At 42.3% G+C, this 19,790-nt stretch overlaps 1 protein-coding gene across 1 annotated transcript in view; it reads left to right on the top strand.

The window, feature by feature from the left end:
• NLRP2 (NLR family pyrin domain containing 2) overlaps nucleotides 1-19,732 on the top strand; it is a 50,461-nt gene extending 30,729 nt beyond the window's left edge. Inside the window, 3 exon segments of the mRNA XM_045077263.1 lie at nucleotides 2,974-3,144; nucleotides 13,702-13,872; nucleotides 18,612-19,732. Of these exon segments, the coding sequence (XP_044933198.1) occupies nucleotides 2,974-3,144; nucleotides 13,702-13,872; nucleotides 18,612-18,750 (481 nt within the window). The 3' untranslated portion in view covers nucleotides 18,751-19,732.
• Nucleotides 19,733-19,790: the final 58 nt, after the last annotated feature.

Genomic DNA, 19,790 nt, shown 5'->3' with positions numbered 1-19,790 from the left:
CAGGTGCAGGCATTTAATAGTCCCTCTGAGTGGCCCAGGTAGGATGCTGGCAGTCAGATCTGGTGGACCTGACAAGAGGGTGTTAGGAAAAAAGTATAAGATGTAGAGTCAATATTCCATAGGGATTTGGGGGAAGTGACTGGGTTTCAGGTATGGGGTTTTTTTTAATGCACTTCTTTAAGATTTTATTTATTTGTCTGAGAGGGTGCTCCCAAGCATGGGGAGTAGCAGGCAGAGGGGGAAGCAGGCTCCCTGCTCAGTGAGGAGCCCGATAAAGGGCTTGATCCAAGAACTCTAGGATCATGACCTCAGCCAAAGGCAGATGCTTAACCAACTGAGCCCCAGGCGCTCCTTAGGCCTGTTTTTAAGGCCACGTAACACAAACTCCACCCGCAGCTGACTGTATGTGGACTTACTGGCCAACTAGCTCGTTAAAATCCTCTGGTTAATACTGAAGTCACAGGACGGGTTTTGAGAAAGGAACAGAGCTGCAGTGACTATTTCTACTCAGATTCTGTTCAGTGCCAGCATCTCCAGTGTTCTTGCCGTTGACAAGATCGCCTCAGACGGCAGCTGTCAGCATTTCCTATAAACTAGTTTTGATCTAGGATATGCCTTAAGGCACCCAGTATCCAAAAACTACTCAGTCACTCAAAGTTCCGTGAAGCATTCAGCTCTTGGTTGGAGAGAGTTGGAAGGAAGGGCATTTACTCCCACTGTCTCAGCCCCCCAAACACTGAAATAACATAAAGTTCCATAAGAAATAAGATGCTGGGACACCTGGGTGGCTCAGTGGCTTAAGCCTCTGCCTTTGGCTCAGGGCATGATCTCAGGGTCCTGGGATCGAGCCCCGCATCGGGCTCTCTGCTCAGCGGGGAGCCTGCTTCCCCCTTTCTCTGCCTGCTGCTTTGCCTACTTGTGCAATCTCTCCATCTCTCTGTCAAATAAATAAATTTAATCTTTAAGAAAAAAAAAGATGCCACCCATGCACTAGCTCTGTCTTCAAGTTATGTTACATGTAATTACCCTCAAATCATTTAAACAGAAAAATAAGTCATGGCCAATATTTACCAGGCTCCCAAATTAATTAATATGTGGTGGGCGCTCTGCCAAGATCTTGCCAGAGATTTCTTTCATTTGCCCCCCAGCTTTATGAAATCAGTGTCTGTCTGTCCATTCTGCAGAGAAAGCTAAGACGTGGGCGTTAAATGTCATTGTATTTGCACCCTGTAGAGGTAGGAGCTATAGGTCAAGACCTCTTCTTTCTGGAGCTCAGTTCTGTTTTGTGAGCTGTGTCCCCACATCACTAAGTTGCCAGAACTTGCTTGGGCCTTCCTCTGTTACCCCATAGTTCTGGGAGTTTCTATAAATGTACAAATGTCCAAGCCAAGGGGCTGTATCATGGCTTGTCTCAAAGGCTGCCTGTGGGCCCACATCCTTGGATATATCATATCACTGTTTTTCCCTGAGCTCTGGACACGTGACAGGGGGCCCTTGTGGGAGCCAAGGCTGATACCGTCACTTAGTGAGGTTCACTGAAACGAAAAGGCAGCCAAGTTGGTGTCCTGTTACTGCTATAACAAATCACCACCAGCTTATAAGCTCAATACTGTTTGCATCTTTCCACAGGCCAGGAGACCAGTATGCACAAGGCTGTGTTCCTTTCTGTGTTCCTTGCTCATTCAGGCTGTTGGCAGAATCTGCTTCTTTGTGGCTGTGGGACAGGGGTCCCTGCAAACGGAGAGCTGGCCTCATCCCCGAATGGCCACCGTGCTCCTTGGTTCATGGCCCTTTCCTCCATCTTCAAAGCCAGCTGTGGTGGGTCAAGCACACACATTGAACCTCTCTGCACTGCAGTGAGGAAGGACGCCTAGCGTTCGATTCCGCCCCTCTCTGCAGTCCAGAATAACCCACCATGCAAGACCCTTGGTCTCAGTCTCACCTGCCATGTAACGCGTGGGATTGGAGCACAGACATCTCAGAGGGACATTATTCTGTCTAAGAAAGTGGCCAGTGATCATTCCAGCCATCTCTGGTTTTCTGATATAGTAATAGTAAACCAGAGAAAGGCAAAAAAAAAAAATGTTTTTAATAGTTAAGATGTCGCACTGCTATCTTGTGTAGCTGACTTGTGGATATCCAGGCTCTAGGGCCAGGCTTGTCCTGAGGAGAACTGGTGCCCTTCACTTCTACATATGGCCTATCTAGTAACTGGATTTGGGACATAGAATTGGTCCCTTCCACTAATAGAATTTGCAAGTTAAGGCAAGATGGATATTCTCTGTCTCACAGTTACAGTAGAAATGATAAATACCACTTAGTTTCCTAACTCTTTCTGTAACCAACTGTCACAAACCCAGAGACTTAAAACAACATAAATTCACTGTCTTAAAGTTCTGGGGGCCAGGAGTCCAAAATGGGTTTCCCTGAGCTAGAATCAAGGTGTCCACAGGGCTGTGTTCCTTCTAAGATCTCCAGGGAAGAATCTGCTTCCCAGCTTTGTCCAGCTTCTAGAGGTGGCTGCATCCCTTGGCTCATGGCTCCTTCCCCCATGCCCAAAGCCAGCAACATCGTGTCTTCAGTGTCCTCCTGTCTGTCTTATCACCTCTCCCCAGGCTTGCTTTGACTTTCTTGCCCCTTCTTGTAAGGATCCTTGTGATTACATTGGCTCACCCAGATAATCTCCCCACCTCCAGATCCTTAACACTCCTCCCCATTACACACAACATCAAACACTCACAGGGACCAGGGATCAGGGTGTAGACAGCTATGGGTGCGTGGAGTGGAAGGAGGTGAGTGGGGCCCATATAATAACTTATGTAGCAATTCTAACTCCACCCATGACTTCATTTCCACATCTCATTGTCTGCAAGCTTGCCTGAAACCTGTGGCTTGAAGTCAACAAGCCTGGTTTGGGTACACCTCCTCAGGGAGGACTCAAGTTTATTTTGTCTTTGTGTGATTGATTTCTAGGCTTTGGTACTGTAGCATAACCAGCAGCAGCTGCAATTATCTGTCAACACTTCTCCAGCAAAATTCAAGTCTTACACACTTGGATCTGGGGCTGAATCACATAGGATTTACTGGACTCAAGTTTCTGTGTGAGGCTTTGAAGAAGCCAACCTGTAACCTCAAATGTCTATGGTAAGTTATGTTTATTTGTAACTTTAACCTGTCTCTGAAATATATTAGTGTAGCAAATCTCCAGCTCAAATACAAGAGACTGGAACAAACCTGGTAGAGTATTTTAAAAATCCAATAGAATAAATAAGTCAAGGAGAGAGTCAATTATCATATAGTTTCACTTATTTGTGGAGCATAACAAATAGCATGGAGAACAAGGGGGAGTTAAGAGGAGAAGGGAGTTGAGGAAAATTGGAAGTGGAGGTTAACTATGAGAGACTATGGACTCTGAAAAACAATCTGAGGAGGAGGTTGGGGGAACCGGTGGTGGGTATTGGAGAGGGCACAGATTGCATGGAGCACTGGGTGTGGTGCAAAAACAATGAATACTGTTAAGCTGAAAATAAATTTAAAATTTTTTTTAAAAAATCCAATAGGGGGGCACCTGGGTGGCTCAGTGGGTTGGGCCGCTGCCTTCGGCTCAGGTCGTGATCTCAGGGTCCTGGGATCGAGTCCTGCATCGGGCTCTCTGCTCAGCGGGGAGCCTGCTTCCTCCTCTCTCTCTCTCTGCCTGCCTCTCTGCCTACTTATGATCTCTCTCTGTCAAATAAATAAATAAAATCTTTAAAAAAATCCAATAGGATAGCAATTTTCACATTTTTTTAAAACCCCAAATTTGGCGACTGTGGCCATTGCTACTATAAACATTGGGGTACAGATGGCCATCAGAAAGGACGAATACCCAACTTTTGTAGCAACATGGATGGGACTGGAAGAGATTATGCTGAGTGAAATAAGTCAAGCAGAGAGAGTCAATTATCATATGGTTTCACTTATTTGTGGAGCAAAACAAATAGCATGGAGGACATGGGGAGTTAGAGAGGAGAAGGGAGTTGGGGGAAATTGGAAGGGGAGGAGAACCATGGGAGACTATGGACTCTGAAAAACAATCTAAGGGTTTTAAAGGGGTGTGGGGTGGGAGGTTGGGGTACAAGGTGGTGGGTATTATAGAGGGCACGGATTGCATGGAGCATTGGCTGTGTTGCAAAAATAATGAATACTGTTATGTTGAAAATAAAAAATAAATTAAAAAAAAAAACAAATTTGTAGACAACCGCAAAAGACTCCAAAGAGCCAAGTCAATTCTGACAAAGAACGAAGTGGAGGCATCACACACTTTCTGATTTCAAACTGTATTATGAAGCCATAGTATCAAAATAGCATGGTTCTGGCATAAAAACAGATACATAAACTGAAATAACAGAATAGAGAGCCCAGAAATAACCCCCCCGCCACACACAGTCAACTAGTCTTTGACAAGCCACCGAGAATACTCAATGGGGAAGGGATAATCTCTTTAATAAATAGGGTTGAAAAAAGCTGGACATCCACATGCAAAAGCATGAAATTGAGCCCTTACACCATCCACAAAAATTAACTCAGAATGGATTAAAGACTTAAAAACCTAACACTTTCAAATTCCTAAAAGAAAACATAGGACATAATCTTTTTTGCATTCATCTTGGCAATGATTTTTTGGATATGACGCCCAAAGCAAAAATAAATAAGTGGAACGTCATCAAATTAAAAATCTTCTGTCTACTAAAGGAAACAATCAACAAAATGAAAAGACAACCTACAGAAAAATATTTGGAAAACATAGGTCTGATAAGGGATTAATATCTAAAATAGAAAAGGAACCTATACAATGCAATAGCAAAAAAATTAATAAATAAAAGTGATGAGCAAAGGACATGAAGAGACCTTTTTTTTCCCAAATCAGACCAACAAATGGCCAACAGGGACATGAAAAATAGTTTGGCATTGCTAATCCTCGGGGAAATGGAAATTGAAACCACATGAGCTCTCACTTGATACCTTTCAGGATGGCTGTTAGTAAAAAGAACAGAGATAACAAGCAGTGGGGAGGACATGGAGAATAAGGAATCCTCGTGTACCCGCTGGTGGGAATGGAAGCCGGCGTGGCACAGAGACAGAGACAGAGCCAACAGTAAGCTCGCAGCTCGGGGTGACCTTGAACCGGTCGCAGGCTCGGTGAGCTCGGAGCGCGGCCGGAGGTCAGGCAGACGGGAGTAACTGGGCACTGTTCTCTGAGGGCGCACTGAGGAGTGCAGCCCTGGGCTCTCGGCTCCTCTGGGCCAGAGACCAGGAGGCCACCATTTGTATTCCCGCCCTCTGGAACTCTACGGAAAGCGCTCAGGGAACAAAAGCTCCTGAAAGCAACCCGAAGGATTACTCACCCCGGGCCCCGGGTAAGGGCGGAGTAATTCCACCTGGGGCAAAGACACTTGAGAATCACTACAACAGGCCCCTCCCCCAGAAGATCAACAAGAAATCCAGCCGAGACCAAGTTCACCTACCAAGGAGTGCGGTTTCAATACCAAGGAGAGCAGCAGAATTCCAGAGGAGGAAAAAGCCAAGCACGGAACTCATGGCTTTTTCCCTGTGATTTTTTTTAGTCTTGCAGTTAATTTAATTTTTTTCTTTTTCATTTTTTGTTTTTTTTTTTCTCGCCTTTGGGTAAAATTTTTTTTTAACTGTTACCTTTTTCTTTTTTAACGATTTTTTACTATTATATCTAATCTATATATTTTTTCTTTTTTATATTTTTCTTAGGTGTTTTCTTTTTTTTAATTCTTTTCTTTTCTTTTTTTTTTCTTTTTTCTTTTTTTCTTTCTTCCTTTTTGAACCTCTTTTTATCCCCTTTCTCCCCCCTCACGATTTGGGATCTCTTCTAATTTGGTTAAAGCATATTTTCTTGGGGCTGTTGCCACACTTTTAGTATTTTACTTGCCCCTTCATATACTCTTATCTGGACAAAATGACAAGACGGAAAAATTCAACACAAAAAAAAAGAACAAGAGGCAGTACCGAAGGCTAAGGACCTAATCAATACAGACATTGGTAATATGTCAGATCTAGAGTTCAGAATGACAATTCTCAAGGTTCTAGCCGGGCTCGAAAAGGGCATGGAAGATATTAGAGAAACCCTCTCGAGAGATATAAAAGCCCCTTCTGGAGAAATAAAAGAACTAAGATCTAGCCAAGTTGAAATAAAAAAAGCTATTAATGAGATGCAATCAAAAATGGAGGCTCTCACTGCTAGGATAAATGAGGCAGAAGAAAGAATTAGTGATATAGAAGACCAAATGACAGAGAATAAAGAAGCTGAGCAAAAGAGGGACAAACAGCTACTGGACCACGAGGGGAGAATTCGAGAGATAAGTGACACCATAAGACAAAACAACATTAGAATAATTGGGATTCCAGAAGAAGAAGAGAGAGAGAGGGGAGCAGAAGGTATACTGGAGAGAATTATTGGGGAGAATTTCCCCAATATGGCAAAGGGAACGAGCATCAAAATTCAGGAGGTTCAGAGAACGCCCCTCAAAATCAATAAGAATAGGCCCACACCCCGTCACCTAATAGTAAAATTTACAAGTCTCAGTGACAAAGAAAAAATCCTGAAAGCAGCCCGGGAAAAGAAGTCTGTAACATACAATGGTAAAAATATTAGATTGGAGGCTGACTTATCCACAGAGACCTGGCAGGCCAGAAAGAGCTGGCATGATATTTTCAGAGCACTAAATGAGAAAAACATGCAGCCAAGAATACTATATCCAGCTAGGCTATCATTGAAAATAGAAGGAGAGATTAAAAGCTTCCAGGACAAACAACAACTGAAAGAATTTGCAAACACCAAACCAGCTCTACAGGAAATCTTGAAAGGGGTCCTCTAAGCAAAGAGAGAGCCTACAAGTGGTAGATCAGAAAGGAACAGAGACCATATACAGTAACAGTCACCTTACAGGCAATACAATGGCACTAAATTCATATCTCTCAATAGTTACCCTGAATGTGAATGGGCTAAATGCCCCTGTCAAAAGACACAGGGTATCAGAATGGATACAAAAACAAAACCCATCTATATGTTGCCTCCAAGAAACTCATTTTAAGCCCGAAGACACCTCCAGATTTAAAGTGAGGGGGTGGAAAAGAATTTACCATGCTAATGGACATCAGAAGAAAGCAGGAGTGGCAATCCTTGTATCAGATCAATTAGATTTTAAGCCAAAGACTATAATAAGAGATGAGGAAGGACACTATATCATACTCAAAGGGTCTGTCCAACAAGAAGATCTAACAATTTTAAATATCTATGCCCCCAACGTGGGAGCAGCCAACTATATAAACCAATTAATAACAAAATCAAAGAAACACATCAACAATAATACAATAATAGCAGGGGACTTTAACACTCCCCTCACTGAAATGGACAGATCATCCAAGCAAAAGATCAGCAAGGAAATAAAGGCCTTAAACGACACACTGGACCAGATGGACATCACAGATATATTGAGAACATTTCATCCCAAAGCAACAGAATACACATTCTTCTCTAGTGCACATGGAACATTCTCCAGAATAGATCACATCCTCGGTCCTAAATCAGGACTCAACCGGTATCAAAAGATTGGGATCATTCCCTGCATATTTTCAGACCACAATGCTCTAAAGCTAGAACTCAACCACAAAAGGAAGTTTGAAAAGAACCCAAATAAATGGAGACTAAACAGCATCCTTCTAAAGAATGAATGGGTCAACCGGGAAATTAAAGAAGAATTGAAAAAAATCATGGAAACAAATGATAATGAAAATACAAAATCTGTGGGACACAACAAAGGCAGCCCTGAGAGCAAAATATATAGCGGTTCAAGCCTTTCTCAAGAAACAAGAAAGGTCTCAGGCACACAACCTAACCCTATACCTAAAGGAGCTGGAGAAAGAACAAGAAAGAAACCCTAAGCCCAGCAGGAGAAGAGAAATCATAAAGATCAGAGCAGAAATCAATGAAATAGAAACCAAAAAAACAATAGAACAAATCAACGAAACTAGGAGCTAGTTCTTTGAAAGAATTAATAAAATTGATAAACCCTTGGCCCGACTTATCAAAAAGAAAAGAGAAAGGACCCAAATAAATAAAATCATGAGTGAAAGAGGAGAGATCACAACTGACACCAAAGAAATACAAACAATTATAAGAACATACTGTGAGCAACTCTACGCCAACAAATTTGACAATCTGGAAGAAATGGATGCATTCCTAGAAACATATAAACTACCACAACTGAACCAGGAAGAAATAGAAAGCCTGAACAGACCCATAACCAGTAAGAAGATTGAAACAGTCATTAAAAATCTCCAAACAAACAAAAGCCCAGGGTCAGATGGCTTCCCGGGTGAATTCTACCAAACATTTAAAGAAGAACTAATTCCTATTCTCCTGAAACTGTTCCAAAAAATAGAAATGGAAGGAAAACTTCCAAACTCATTTTATGAGGCCAGCATCACCTTGATCCCAAAACCAGACAAGGATCCCATCAAAAAAGAGAGCTATAGACCAATATCCTTGATGAACACAGATGTGAAAATACTCAACAAAATACTAGCCAATAGGATTCAACAGTACATTAAAAGGATTATTCACCACGACCAAGTGGGGTTTATTCCAGGGCTGCAAGGTTGGTTCAACATCCGCAAATCAATCAATGTGATACAACACATCAATAAAAGAAAGAACAAGAACCATATGATACTCTCAATAGATGCTGAAAAAGCATTTGACAAAGTGCAGCATCCCTTCCTGATCAAAACTCTTCAAAGTGTAGGGATAGAGGGCACATACCTCAATATCATCAAAGCCATCTATGAAAAACCCACCGCAAATATCATTCTCAATGGAGAAAAACTGAAAGCTTTTCCGCTAAGGTCAGGAACACGGCAGGGATGTCCATTATCACCACTGCTATTCAACATAGTACTAGAAGTCCTAGCCTCAGCAATCAGACAACAAAAGGAAATTAAAGGCATCCAAATCGGCAAAGAAGAAGTCAAATTATCACTCTTCGCAGATGATATGATACTATATGTGGAAAACCCAAAAGACTCCACTCCAAAACTGCTAGAACTTATACAGGAATTCAGTAAAGTGTCAGGATATAAAATCAATGCACAGAAATCAGTTGCATTTCTCTACGCCAACAGCAAGACAGAAGAAAGAGAAATTAAGGAGTCAATCCCATTTACAATTGCACCCCAAACCATAAGATACCTAGGAATAAACCTAACCAAAGAGGCACAGAATCTATACTCAGAAAACTATAAAGTACTCATGAAAGAAATTGAGGAAGACACAAAGAAATGGAAAAATGTTCCATGCTCCTGGATTGGAAAAATAAATATTGTGAAAATGTCTATGCTACCTAAAGCAATCTACACATTTCATGCAATTCCTATCAAAGTACCATCCATCTTTTTTAAAGAAATGGAACAAATAATGCTAAAATTTATATGGAACCAGAAAAGACCTTGAATAGCCAAAGGGATATTGAAAAAGAAAGCCAACATTGGTGGCATCACAATTCCGGACTTCAAGCTCTATTACAAAGCTGTCATCATCAAGACAGCATGGTACTGGCACAAAAACAGACACATAGATCAATGGAACAGAATAGAGAGCCCAGAAATAGACCCTCATCTCTATGGTCAACTAATCTTCGACAAAGCAGGAAAGAATGTCCAATGGAAAAAAGACGGCCTCTTCAATAAATGGTGCTGGGAATATTGGACAGCCACATGCAGAAAAATGAAATTGGACCATTACCTTACATCACACACGAAAATAGACTCAAAATGGATGAAGGACCTCAATGTGCGAAAGGAATCCATCAAAATCCTTGAGGAGAACACAGGCAGCAACCTCTTCGACCTCAGCCACAGCAACGCCAAAGGCAAGGGAAGCAAGGCCAAAAATGAACTATTGGGATTTCATCAAGATCAAAAGCTTTTGCACAGCAAAGGAAACAGTTAACAAAATCAAAAGACAACTGACAGAATGGGAGAAGATATTTGCAAACGACATATCAGATAAAGGACTAGTGTCCAGAATCTATAAAGAACTTAGCAAACTCAACACCCAAAGAACAAATAATCCAATCAAGAAATGGGCAGAGGACATGAACAGACATTTCTGCAAAGAAGACATCCAGATGGCCAACAGACACATGAAATAGTGCTCCATATCACTTGGCATCAGTGAAATACAAATCAAAAGCACAATGAGATATCACCTCACACCAGTCAGAATAACTAAAATCAACAAGTCAGGAAATGACAGATGCCTCGTGGATGCGGAGAAAGGGGAACCCTCCTACACTGTTGGTGGGAATGCAAGCTGGTGCAGCCACTCTGGAAAACAGCATGGAGGTTCCTCAAAATGTTGAAAATAGAACTGCCCTTTGACCCAGCAATTGCACTATTGGGTGTTTACCCTAAAGATACAAACGTAGTGATCCAAAGGGGCACGTGCACCCGAATGTTTATAGCAGCAATGTCCACAATAGCCAAACTATGGAAAGAACCTAGATGTCCATCAACAGATGAATGGATCAAGAAGATGTGGTATATATACACAATGGAATACTCTGCAACCATCAAAAGAAATGAAATCTTGCCATTTGTGACAACATGGATGGAACTAGAGCGTATCATGCTTAGTGAAATAAGTCAAGCAGAGAAAGACAACTATCATATGATCTCCCTGATATGAGGAAGTGGTGATGCAACATGGGGGCTTAATTGGGTAGGAGAAGAATCAATGAAACAAGATGGGATTGGGAGGGAGACAAACCATAAGTGACTCTTAATCTCACAAAACAAACTGAGGGTTGCTGGGGGGAGGGGGTTGGGGAGAAGGGGGTGGGATTATGGACATTGGGGAGGGTATGTGCTTTGGTGAGTGCTGTGAAGTGTGTAAACCTGGTGATTCACAGACCTTTACCCCTGGGGATAAAAATATATGTTTATAAAAAAAAAGAAGATGTGAGATATATACATATACATACAATGTAATATTAGCCAAGAGAAGGAAGGAAATCCTGCCATTTGAGAGAACATGGATGAAACTTGAGGGTATCATGCTAAGAAGCGAAAGGCAAATACAAGTACTGAATGACACGTCTTCTGTGTGGATTCATGAAGAGACGAGCTCATAGAGGTAGAGTAGCGTGGTGGTTGTCAGAGGTCAAAGGGCGGGAGGAAATGGAGTGGGGGGTTGATCAAAGGATGAAGACTTTTGGTTAGAAGATGAACACATTCTGAAGATCTAACACATAGCGTGGAGATTATATCTAATACTCTGTTCTATGCTTGAAAGTCACTAAAAGAACAGATTTTTTTTTTCTTTCCAGTGCCATTAACACATTATTAGTTTTAGTTACACAATATAGTGATTCAACACTTCCACACAACACCCAAGTCTCATCAGGACAGGTGCCTTCATTCCTTCCCCCACCCACCTCCCCTCTGCTGACCATTGGTTTGTTCCCTTGTAGTTAAGAGTCTGTTTAAAAGAATAGATTTTAAATTTCCTCACCAAAAGAAGAAATTATGTTGGGATAGAGGTGTTAGCTAACACTACAGAGGCCATCGTCTGGCAAGACATAAATGTACCAAATCTGCACATTTCACACCTTAAACTTACACAATGGTTTATGCCCATTATATGTCCATAAAGATTAAAGAAAGTCTCCAGAAACTTCTACTTTTCATCAATAAAACATTGCTCTCAGCAAACAAATTGTCCTCACACAAAAAAATGGTGACTCTGTGATCTGACGGTGTGTTAATTAGCTTGATGTGGTGATCATTTCAGTGTGTACATATATTAAATCATTATACAGTACACCCTAAATGCATACAATTTTTATTTGTCAATTTTTATATGTCAGAGAAGCTGGGGGAGAAAATTCACTGGAAGGGTTAAAGGAAGAATTTCTAGTCTAGGTCATTCAAAAGCCACCTGTGGACCATGTTAAGGATGCAATACTTACAGCATCAAGGAGTGGCTGCCCCAACACCCAGCCTCCCCGGGGTAGGAACTCAATACTGCAGCAAATTTCCCATCCGTGAGCAGATAAATGGCTTCCCCTCAGTTCTGTCTCACAATCCTACGTGACTTAGGTACCATTACTTAGATACACTTGAATCTGGAAACTGACCTGTGAGGGACTCCCAGAGGGTAGCAGTTTTCTGGCCTCCACAGTACCACAAGGCAAGGTGAGTCCTGGTGTCCAACCTCTGCCACATAGTTGAAATGCTTGTGCCTTTGAGAATCCCAACACCCAGGCTGTACCTCAGACCCGTCCAGTTGGGATCTCCACAAGTAAAACCTCTGGTTGTTACAATTCGGGGCAGGTACCCCCAAGGAGGGCGGTGATGCTAATGATGACTGGGAGGGGCCTCTCTTAACCACTCACCCTACTGATATAGGGAAGTGTCCAGTGAGCCTTGACTTCCGGACAGTGTAAGCGCAGCTATATGTTCTAGGAAACGGAGTTGGATGCATCCACTGTTGGCTATGATAATGAAATATGTTCTCATGTTATTCAGTGTGCTATGAAGAAGGTGTTAGGTTTAGCCTCTTCAAAATCCTGGGGAATGCTTAAACACATGACCTATTTTCATGTGTGTGTGCGTGTGTGTGCATGTGCACACACTCATATATACACAAACCCTTGAACATTTGTGCAACATTATTTGCTCAGAACAAAATCCTTTATTCCTTTTTTCTTTCAAATACCAAATCCAAACCTTTTTATTTTTATTTTTATTTTTTTTATTTTCAGCATAACAGTATTCATTGTTTTTGCACCACACCCAGTGCTCCATGCAATCCGTGCCCTCTCTAATACCCATCACCTAGTTCCCCCAACCTCTCACCCCCCACCCCTTCAAATCCCCCAGATTGTTTTTCAGAGTCCATAGTCTCTCATGGTTTACCTCCCCTTCCAATTTCCCCCAACTCCCTTCAAATCCAAACCTTTTTAAACTCCTGCTGCCATCTTCTAGAAATCTAGAATCTGATCTCCTACCCCCTCTACATCCTGGTAATATCTGGATGGTTGTAAAGCCTTCCACCTAGTCTGTATTCTGCCTTCTCTGTACCCCTACAGTTTTCAACCAAGTACTAGGAATAACCTCTAAGGTGTAGCTCCTGTCCTGTTTCTGCTCAAAACCCTCGGTGGTTCCCCATCTCATTCCAAGTAAAACCTGCCATTTACAAGGGCCTAAGGACTTTCTGTGAGATGGCTCCCTCTTGTCTGTGACCTCCTCTCTTTCAGCTCTCCCTGGCTCACTCTCAGGCTGGCTACCTTGACATCGTTTTATACGATAATCTGACACAACCTCAGAGCTTTGCACAAGCTATTTATCTGCCCGGGGAGCTCCTACTTCGGGTCTCTCTATGGTTCATTCTCTTCAACACTCAGGTCTTCCTCAACTGTTGTACTGAGTGCCCCCCAGCTTCTCCCTCTGCTCTTCATAACCTTATTGGATATAACACACTACATTCATCTGTTTCCTATTAGTACATGAGCTCAGAGGAAGGAGACTTCTGTTGTTCCTTGTTGCATCTTCAACACCCAAGAGTGTGTCTGTCACATAGGACGGTATCAGTACACGTCGGTTGAATCAACTAATTTTGTGTCTCCCCTATAGGTTGTGGGGATGTGCCATCACGCCTTTCTGCTGTGAAGTCCTCTCCTCTGCCCTTGGAAGCAATCAGAGACTGGTCACTCTGGACCTGGGCCAGAATTCCTTGGGGTATAGCGGAGTAAAGATGCTGTATGACACCTTGAAACTTCAGCGCTCTTCCCTCCAGACACTCAGGTATGATTCTCCTGCTGCTCACGGTGTTTCCTCCAGGATGGTAGGTTTGTAGGGGGCACAAACCATGGGGGTTTGTTGTAGGCAACTACAGCTAACATCTCGTTTTCATCCGTTGAGTTTGGTCACCTGATAATTTTCCCATCAGTCCCTTCTGTTGCTTTGGCCAGTAAATTGAGTCAAAGGACAAGACCCAAACCCAGTCGGAAGCCAAGATGCTGAACTGGGGGCTTCTCTAAGTGATAGAGAGTGATGGCCACTGTCATTAGAAATACCAAGCTGTAGCTGTCCTGCAGTGTTCTGAAAAAGCTTGTGCTGGGGCTATGTTGGTTACGGAGGTCTGGCAGTCAGCCCGCCTTAGAGGGCTGAGTATTCTCTGGAGTGAGTCTGATTTGGAATAAAAGGAGTCCCTGTCCTCTGTTGAGCAAGCTGCCCTTGAGCTGTGTTGTCTGCCTCTACCATGGGAACAGAGAACCCTACAACTCTCCTTTGTCTTGCACAAACTTGTTTAAATTCTCAGATGCCATGTAGACAACTGGTGGCTTGAAATTATAATTATGTAGAAGAAACAGATTATATGTATATGCAACAGGGTAGCTTGCTATCAAAAGAAATGTGTAGACTTAAGTTTGTTTGTTTTTAGCCCCATTCTGGTGAGCTAGCCCTGTCACTTTACACATCAGCAAATTTTAATCCAGCTGTAAAGAACTCACAGAGATAACACAGGAGCTGTTTCTTTAGATATTCTTTCTTGAGTCCTTGAATCTCAAGATGAGTGATCGGGAGTGGGGGGCTTCTTCCTGAATCACAGATCCTGGACCCTCTTGGAGAACCAGAGTCAGAATGTGGTTTTTAGTTCTTTGATTTTATCCGCTACCCCATATCCTTCTGAGATGCTCTTTTTTTAAATTTATTTTTTATTTATTTGTAGCATAACAGTATTCATTATTTTTGCACCACACCCAGTGCTCCATGCAACCCGTGCCCTCTATAATACCCACCACCTGGTACCCCAACCTCCCACCCCCCACCCCTTCAAAACCCTCAGAGAAGCTTTTGATCTTGATGAACCCCAGCTTTCTTTTGAGGTCTGTTGGTATGGTAAATAATTCTTCATCCCCTTCAATCTGGAGTTTTCTTTAGGTTCAAAATGAGTCTATCATAGACAGTATATGGATGGGTCCTGCTTTTTTTATCCTATCTGAAACCCTGTTTCTCTTGATGAGAGCATTCAGCCCATTCACATTGAGAGTAACTATTGAAAAATATGAATTCAGTGCCATTGTATTGTCTGTAAAGTCCCTGTTCCTGTAGGTTTTCTGTTGTTTTTTTTTTTTTTTTTCTGGTCTATGTGACTCTTGGGGTTTCTCTTTACTTAAAGGATTCCCTGTAATATTTCTTGCAGGGATGGCTTGATGGTCACTTAGTCTTTCAATTTCTGACTGCCCTGAAGGCTCTTTATCTCCGTCTGTTCTGAAGCACAGCCTGCTGGGTAAAGTATTCTTGTCTGCATGTTCTTTTCATTTAGTACCTGAATATGTCCTTCCAGCCCTATCTGACTTGCCAGGCCTCTGTGGACAGCTCTGATGTTATTCTGATGTTCCTCCCTCTGTATGTAAGAAATCTTTTCCCCCTAGCTACTCTCAGGATAGCCTCCTTGGCTGTAAGATTTGTAAGCTTCACTATTACATGTCATGGTGTTGATCTATTCTTACTTATTTGGGGAGGGGTCCTGTATGCCTCTTAGACACAAATGCTTGTTTCCTTCCCCAGATTAGGGAAGTTCTCAGCTATGTTTTGCTCAAATATACCTTCTAGTCCTCTCTATCTCTCCACCCTCTTGGGGATACCAATAATTCTAACATTGGAATGTTTCATGGTGTCCTTGATCTAAGTCTGTTTTTATGTACCACTAGCTGTCTATCCCTATCTTCTTCAGCTTCCTTACTTTCTATTAGCATGTGTTCTAGACCACTAATTCATTCTTCTGCCTCATTCACCCTGTCTGTTGGAGTATACAGACATATGAATGCATCTCATTCATAGCATTTTTAAGTTTGGCCTGATTAGATCTCATTTCTGCCCTTAGAGATTCTATATTATCACTAATGCTTTTTTCAAGCCTGGCTGTTGACTTCATGATTGCTTTCCTGAAGTCTATGTCTGACATCCTGCTTATATCCATATCCACTGGTTCTGTGGCAGGGGACATTGTCTCTGGTTCTTTGTTGAGAGTTCCTCTTTCTAATCATTCTCAAGGGCTGGTGGAGCAAAGGGACAGAGTCCAAAATGTCAACCATGACCCAGGCCAGATGCAAAATCCAGAGTGGTCAGACACCACCACCGAAAATACAAAGCCAAAATGAAAGCCAAGAGTAAAATTTTAAAATTGAAAAAATTTAAAAATTTTTAAATAAAAATAGACTTGAAAAAAGGGGGGAGGAGTAAGGGAGCTACAATCTCTCCATGTAGACAAAGCAGGGTGTTTTAGTTGTTCCTGGTTGTATTTTGATCTGTGTGTTAGAGGACACTATGCCCCAAAATTACTAGGAAAGTAAAACTTGTATATATAAAAAGGAAAAACTTAATAGAGTAAAACATAGGCTAAAATAAAGCATATATCTATAAAAAAACATAGGTGTATAAAAATACAAGTTCAAAAAGTGACCATGAAAAAAGAGTTGGTATAATAGACATCTAGTTAAAATGAGGAGAAGGTATAAAGAAAAATACAGCAGGGGGAAAATGTCATGAGAAAAGGAGAAAAAAAAGAAAAGGAGAATTATATCTGAAAAATAAACCAGGCATTAGGTCACACTTGGAGTTCAATGCACATTTATCCCCTGGCATTGGGATTTTACAGTCTTATAGGATCCAAAGGATTGTCATCTACCTGCTCTTCCAGCCTGTCTCCTGCCGCACTGTTTGTGAGGTATCCCTGCCTGGGCAGAGAGGCCCTACCCCCTGTCAGGGGGGTGAGCTCAATGGAAACCAGTCTTCTGTGTCTCTTTTTTTCCCTGGAGGCTTTCTGCACCTCTTGAGGGGATCAGAGCAAAAATGGCCATAGCCAAACCTCTGGTCCAGAGCAGAAAATTCAGTCTGCCCTCTAATAAACTCTCCAAGACAAGCAGTCTCCACTTTGTGTGTGTGTGTGTGTGTGTGTGTGTGTGTGTGTCAGTCACCATACAGTATGTCATTAGTTTTTGATGCAGTGTTCCAAGATTCACTGCGTATAATACCCAGTGCTCCTTGCAATCCATGCCCTTCTTAATACCCATCACTGGCCTCACCCATCCCTCTCCAAAACCCTCAGTTTTATTCCTGGGGTCTGTAGTCTCTCATGGTTCATCTGTCCCTCTTATTCCCCCCCCCTTCATTTTCCCTTCCTTCTCCTAGTGTCCTCCATGCTATTCCTTATGTCCCACAAGTAAGTGAAACCATGCCTGTGCCTCTGAAAACTGCAACCTCCCACACCACATGCCCACAGCTACTCTCTCAGAAGTGTTTGCAGGGACCCGGAAGTATCTGTGCCCTTGGTGCTCCTAAAACCACAAAGGGCTGTAGACTCATGTGTGTACCTAAAGCTCTGGAATCAGGTCTGGATTCTGCCCTAAAGCCCTTTCCCAGCCACTACCATGCTGAGTTTTTGCCCAGTTGCAGGAACAGGTTCCAGATTTTTTTAGGCTGTTCAAAAAAGAGCAGAAATTGACCCTCCAGTTCAAGGTTTCTGGCGATCTGAGCTGAGAGTCCCTTCCTAGGCTTGCTGACTGTAACCTGTTTCCTGACTCCAAGGCTTGGGCCCTCTACCATTTTGGGAATCTCCTTTTGCTCTGTGGTCCCTCATAACCTGAGACCACAATGTCCTACCTAGAGTTCTGCCTTTCCATTTCCAAAGTCATCTTCAGGTTGGGGTGTCCCTTACTAGAACATGTTTCTAAGGGTTTTTATTTGGTGCTCCAGCGTTAGATCGCTTTCCAGGTACCAGCTTATGGCGGCTCCCTCCCCTTCTGTTTTTCTTCTGATGTCTTCTTACAGATTCAGGACTCCGCACATCCTACCTTGCCCAAATCAGTTGCTTTTCTGCTTGTAGAGATCCAGATATATATTCTTAACAACTCAGGCTGATTTCACAGGTGTTCAAAATGGTTTGACAGATATCCAGCTAAGTTCAGGGGACCAGTTGAAATGGGGTCCCCTTACTCCTCTGCCATCTTGCTTCCTCCCTCTACATATTTTTGCTTTAATTATTCCCTCTTGCTTCCCCCTCACCCCGTTCCCTATTTCCACATCACACAGATCAATATGGTTACCAAAAGATGAATCCTACAAATAAAGCTGCACAGATCAGATAAAAGGTGTTGGTCAGCTAGTATCACGTAGCCAAGGGGAACTAAAGTCCAGTCTGACTTGGTTCAAGTGTGTATGTTTCATCCTGGGCCCACCAAAGAGGAGCCGCCAAAGTGAGCTGTGGAGTAGGTAGGTGTTAGGACTACTTCACAGATATATCCATCAATTCCATCTCTCCAAGCATGATATGAGGATCGCCTGAGACCATGAAGCACTACAATGTTAACCTGGTATTGTCTCTTTCCCTACCAAATCAATATGGAACCCTACTTTGCAGCACATAGTAATCTGTAAAGTCTGCCCCTGAACTAAACCATGAGACTTGCAGGCACTTGAACATTTGGAATGAATCTTCTTGAAGTAACAAGAAACCTTTTGCCTCATTGTAACTCCAGGTTGAAGACAGATAAATCTGATCCTCAAATCCAGAAGCTGCTGAAAGAAATCCAAGAACATGACCCACAATTGACCACCGAGAGTGATAATCAAGATCCAACCACTAACCGACCTTCTTCACATGACTTCATTTTCTGAATCCCCTGGAGCTATTTATTCCCCAGTAAATTTGGGGATCATAAGGGTGATGGTGAACTTCCTCTGATCCTTCTCAGTGATGTTAGGTGCTGAACCAGATATGACCATAGCCTTGGTTGTGACTTTTGGTTTCCATGAAACATACACAGATGGTTTATCCCTGTTATGAATAGAATGCCTACATCTTGAGTTTATCAAGAGGAATAAAGGTGTGAAAGCATTCATGAAGGAGGTTGTTTAATGAATTCTGACCAAACCTAGAAGATCCTTCATTTGGGGAGAACCTAACCCGGAAAGAAAATGGGGACAGAAATGTTTGTGATCACGTTGATCTGTTCACCCTGCCAGTCACTGCCCAGTTCTGGCATTCCTTTGCCTCTGTGGATAGCTGCCTGGTAGGTCTTCCTTGTAGAATACTTCTCCTACCAATCCTACAATATATTGTAGCTTTCTTAAGTGCTTCAGGGAAGTCCTTAAATGATCATGTCCTTGCTCTGTTGAATGGATTCCAACCTTATAGAAAATATGACTTCATGGTATCTACTTCACGGTATGTTCTTCCCTGTAGAGTTCTTATTTTCTTGTGACAGAATCCCAAATGTTCTTAAGGCAACAACTCTAAGAATCACTTTCTTTTTATTAAGGACTATTTTTAAAATTTTTCTTCCAATCATCCTACTTTCCCTTATTTCTTCACTGGGGTCCATTGGTTCATGATTCTCACCAAATACACCACAAACCCAGACATCCCATTCAAACCTCTGTTTAATGTGTTTATGTGTCATCATCTCAGTGATGTCCCTGCACACAGTGTGGGCTCCTGGATTTTCCTACAAGTTTCCTTCTGTTTCTCCTAAGGCCTCTTGTTTAGCTGGATATAGGTCTTTCCTAGCATCTTCATTCTCAGGATCTGAGGGGTGGTGCCTGCCTTCAGTGGGAGTAGGTGGGGTTGTTAAAAGAATAAATTTTTAAAATTTTTTAAAACTAGGAAAGAATCTCAAGGTCTTCTACCAAGGGTTTCTCAGTCTCTGTGCTATTGA

Source organism: Mustela putorius, unplaced genomic scaffold (assembly GCF_011764305.1).
Source record: "Mustela putorius furo isolate JIRA1106 unplaced genomic scaffold, ASM1176430v1.1 tig00000196_pilon_pilon_pilon, whole genome shotgun sequence".
NCBI classification, from domain to species: domain Eukaryota; kingdom Metazoa; phylum Chordata; class Mammalia; order Carnivora; family Mustelidae; genus Mustela; species Mustela putorius.
Note: the sequence above shows the minus strand (reverse complement) of the source record. Positions and strands in the feature narration are given on the sequence as shown.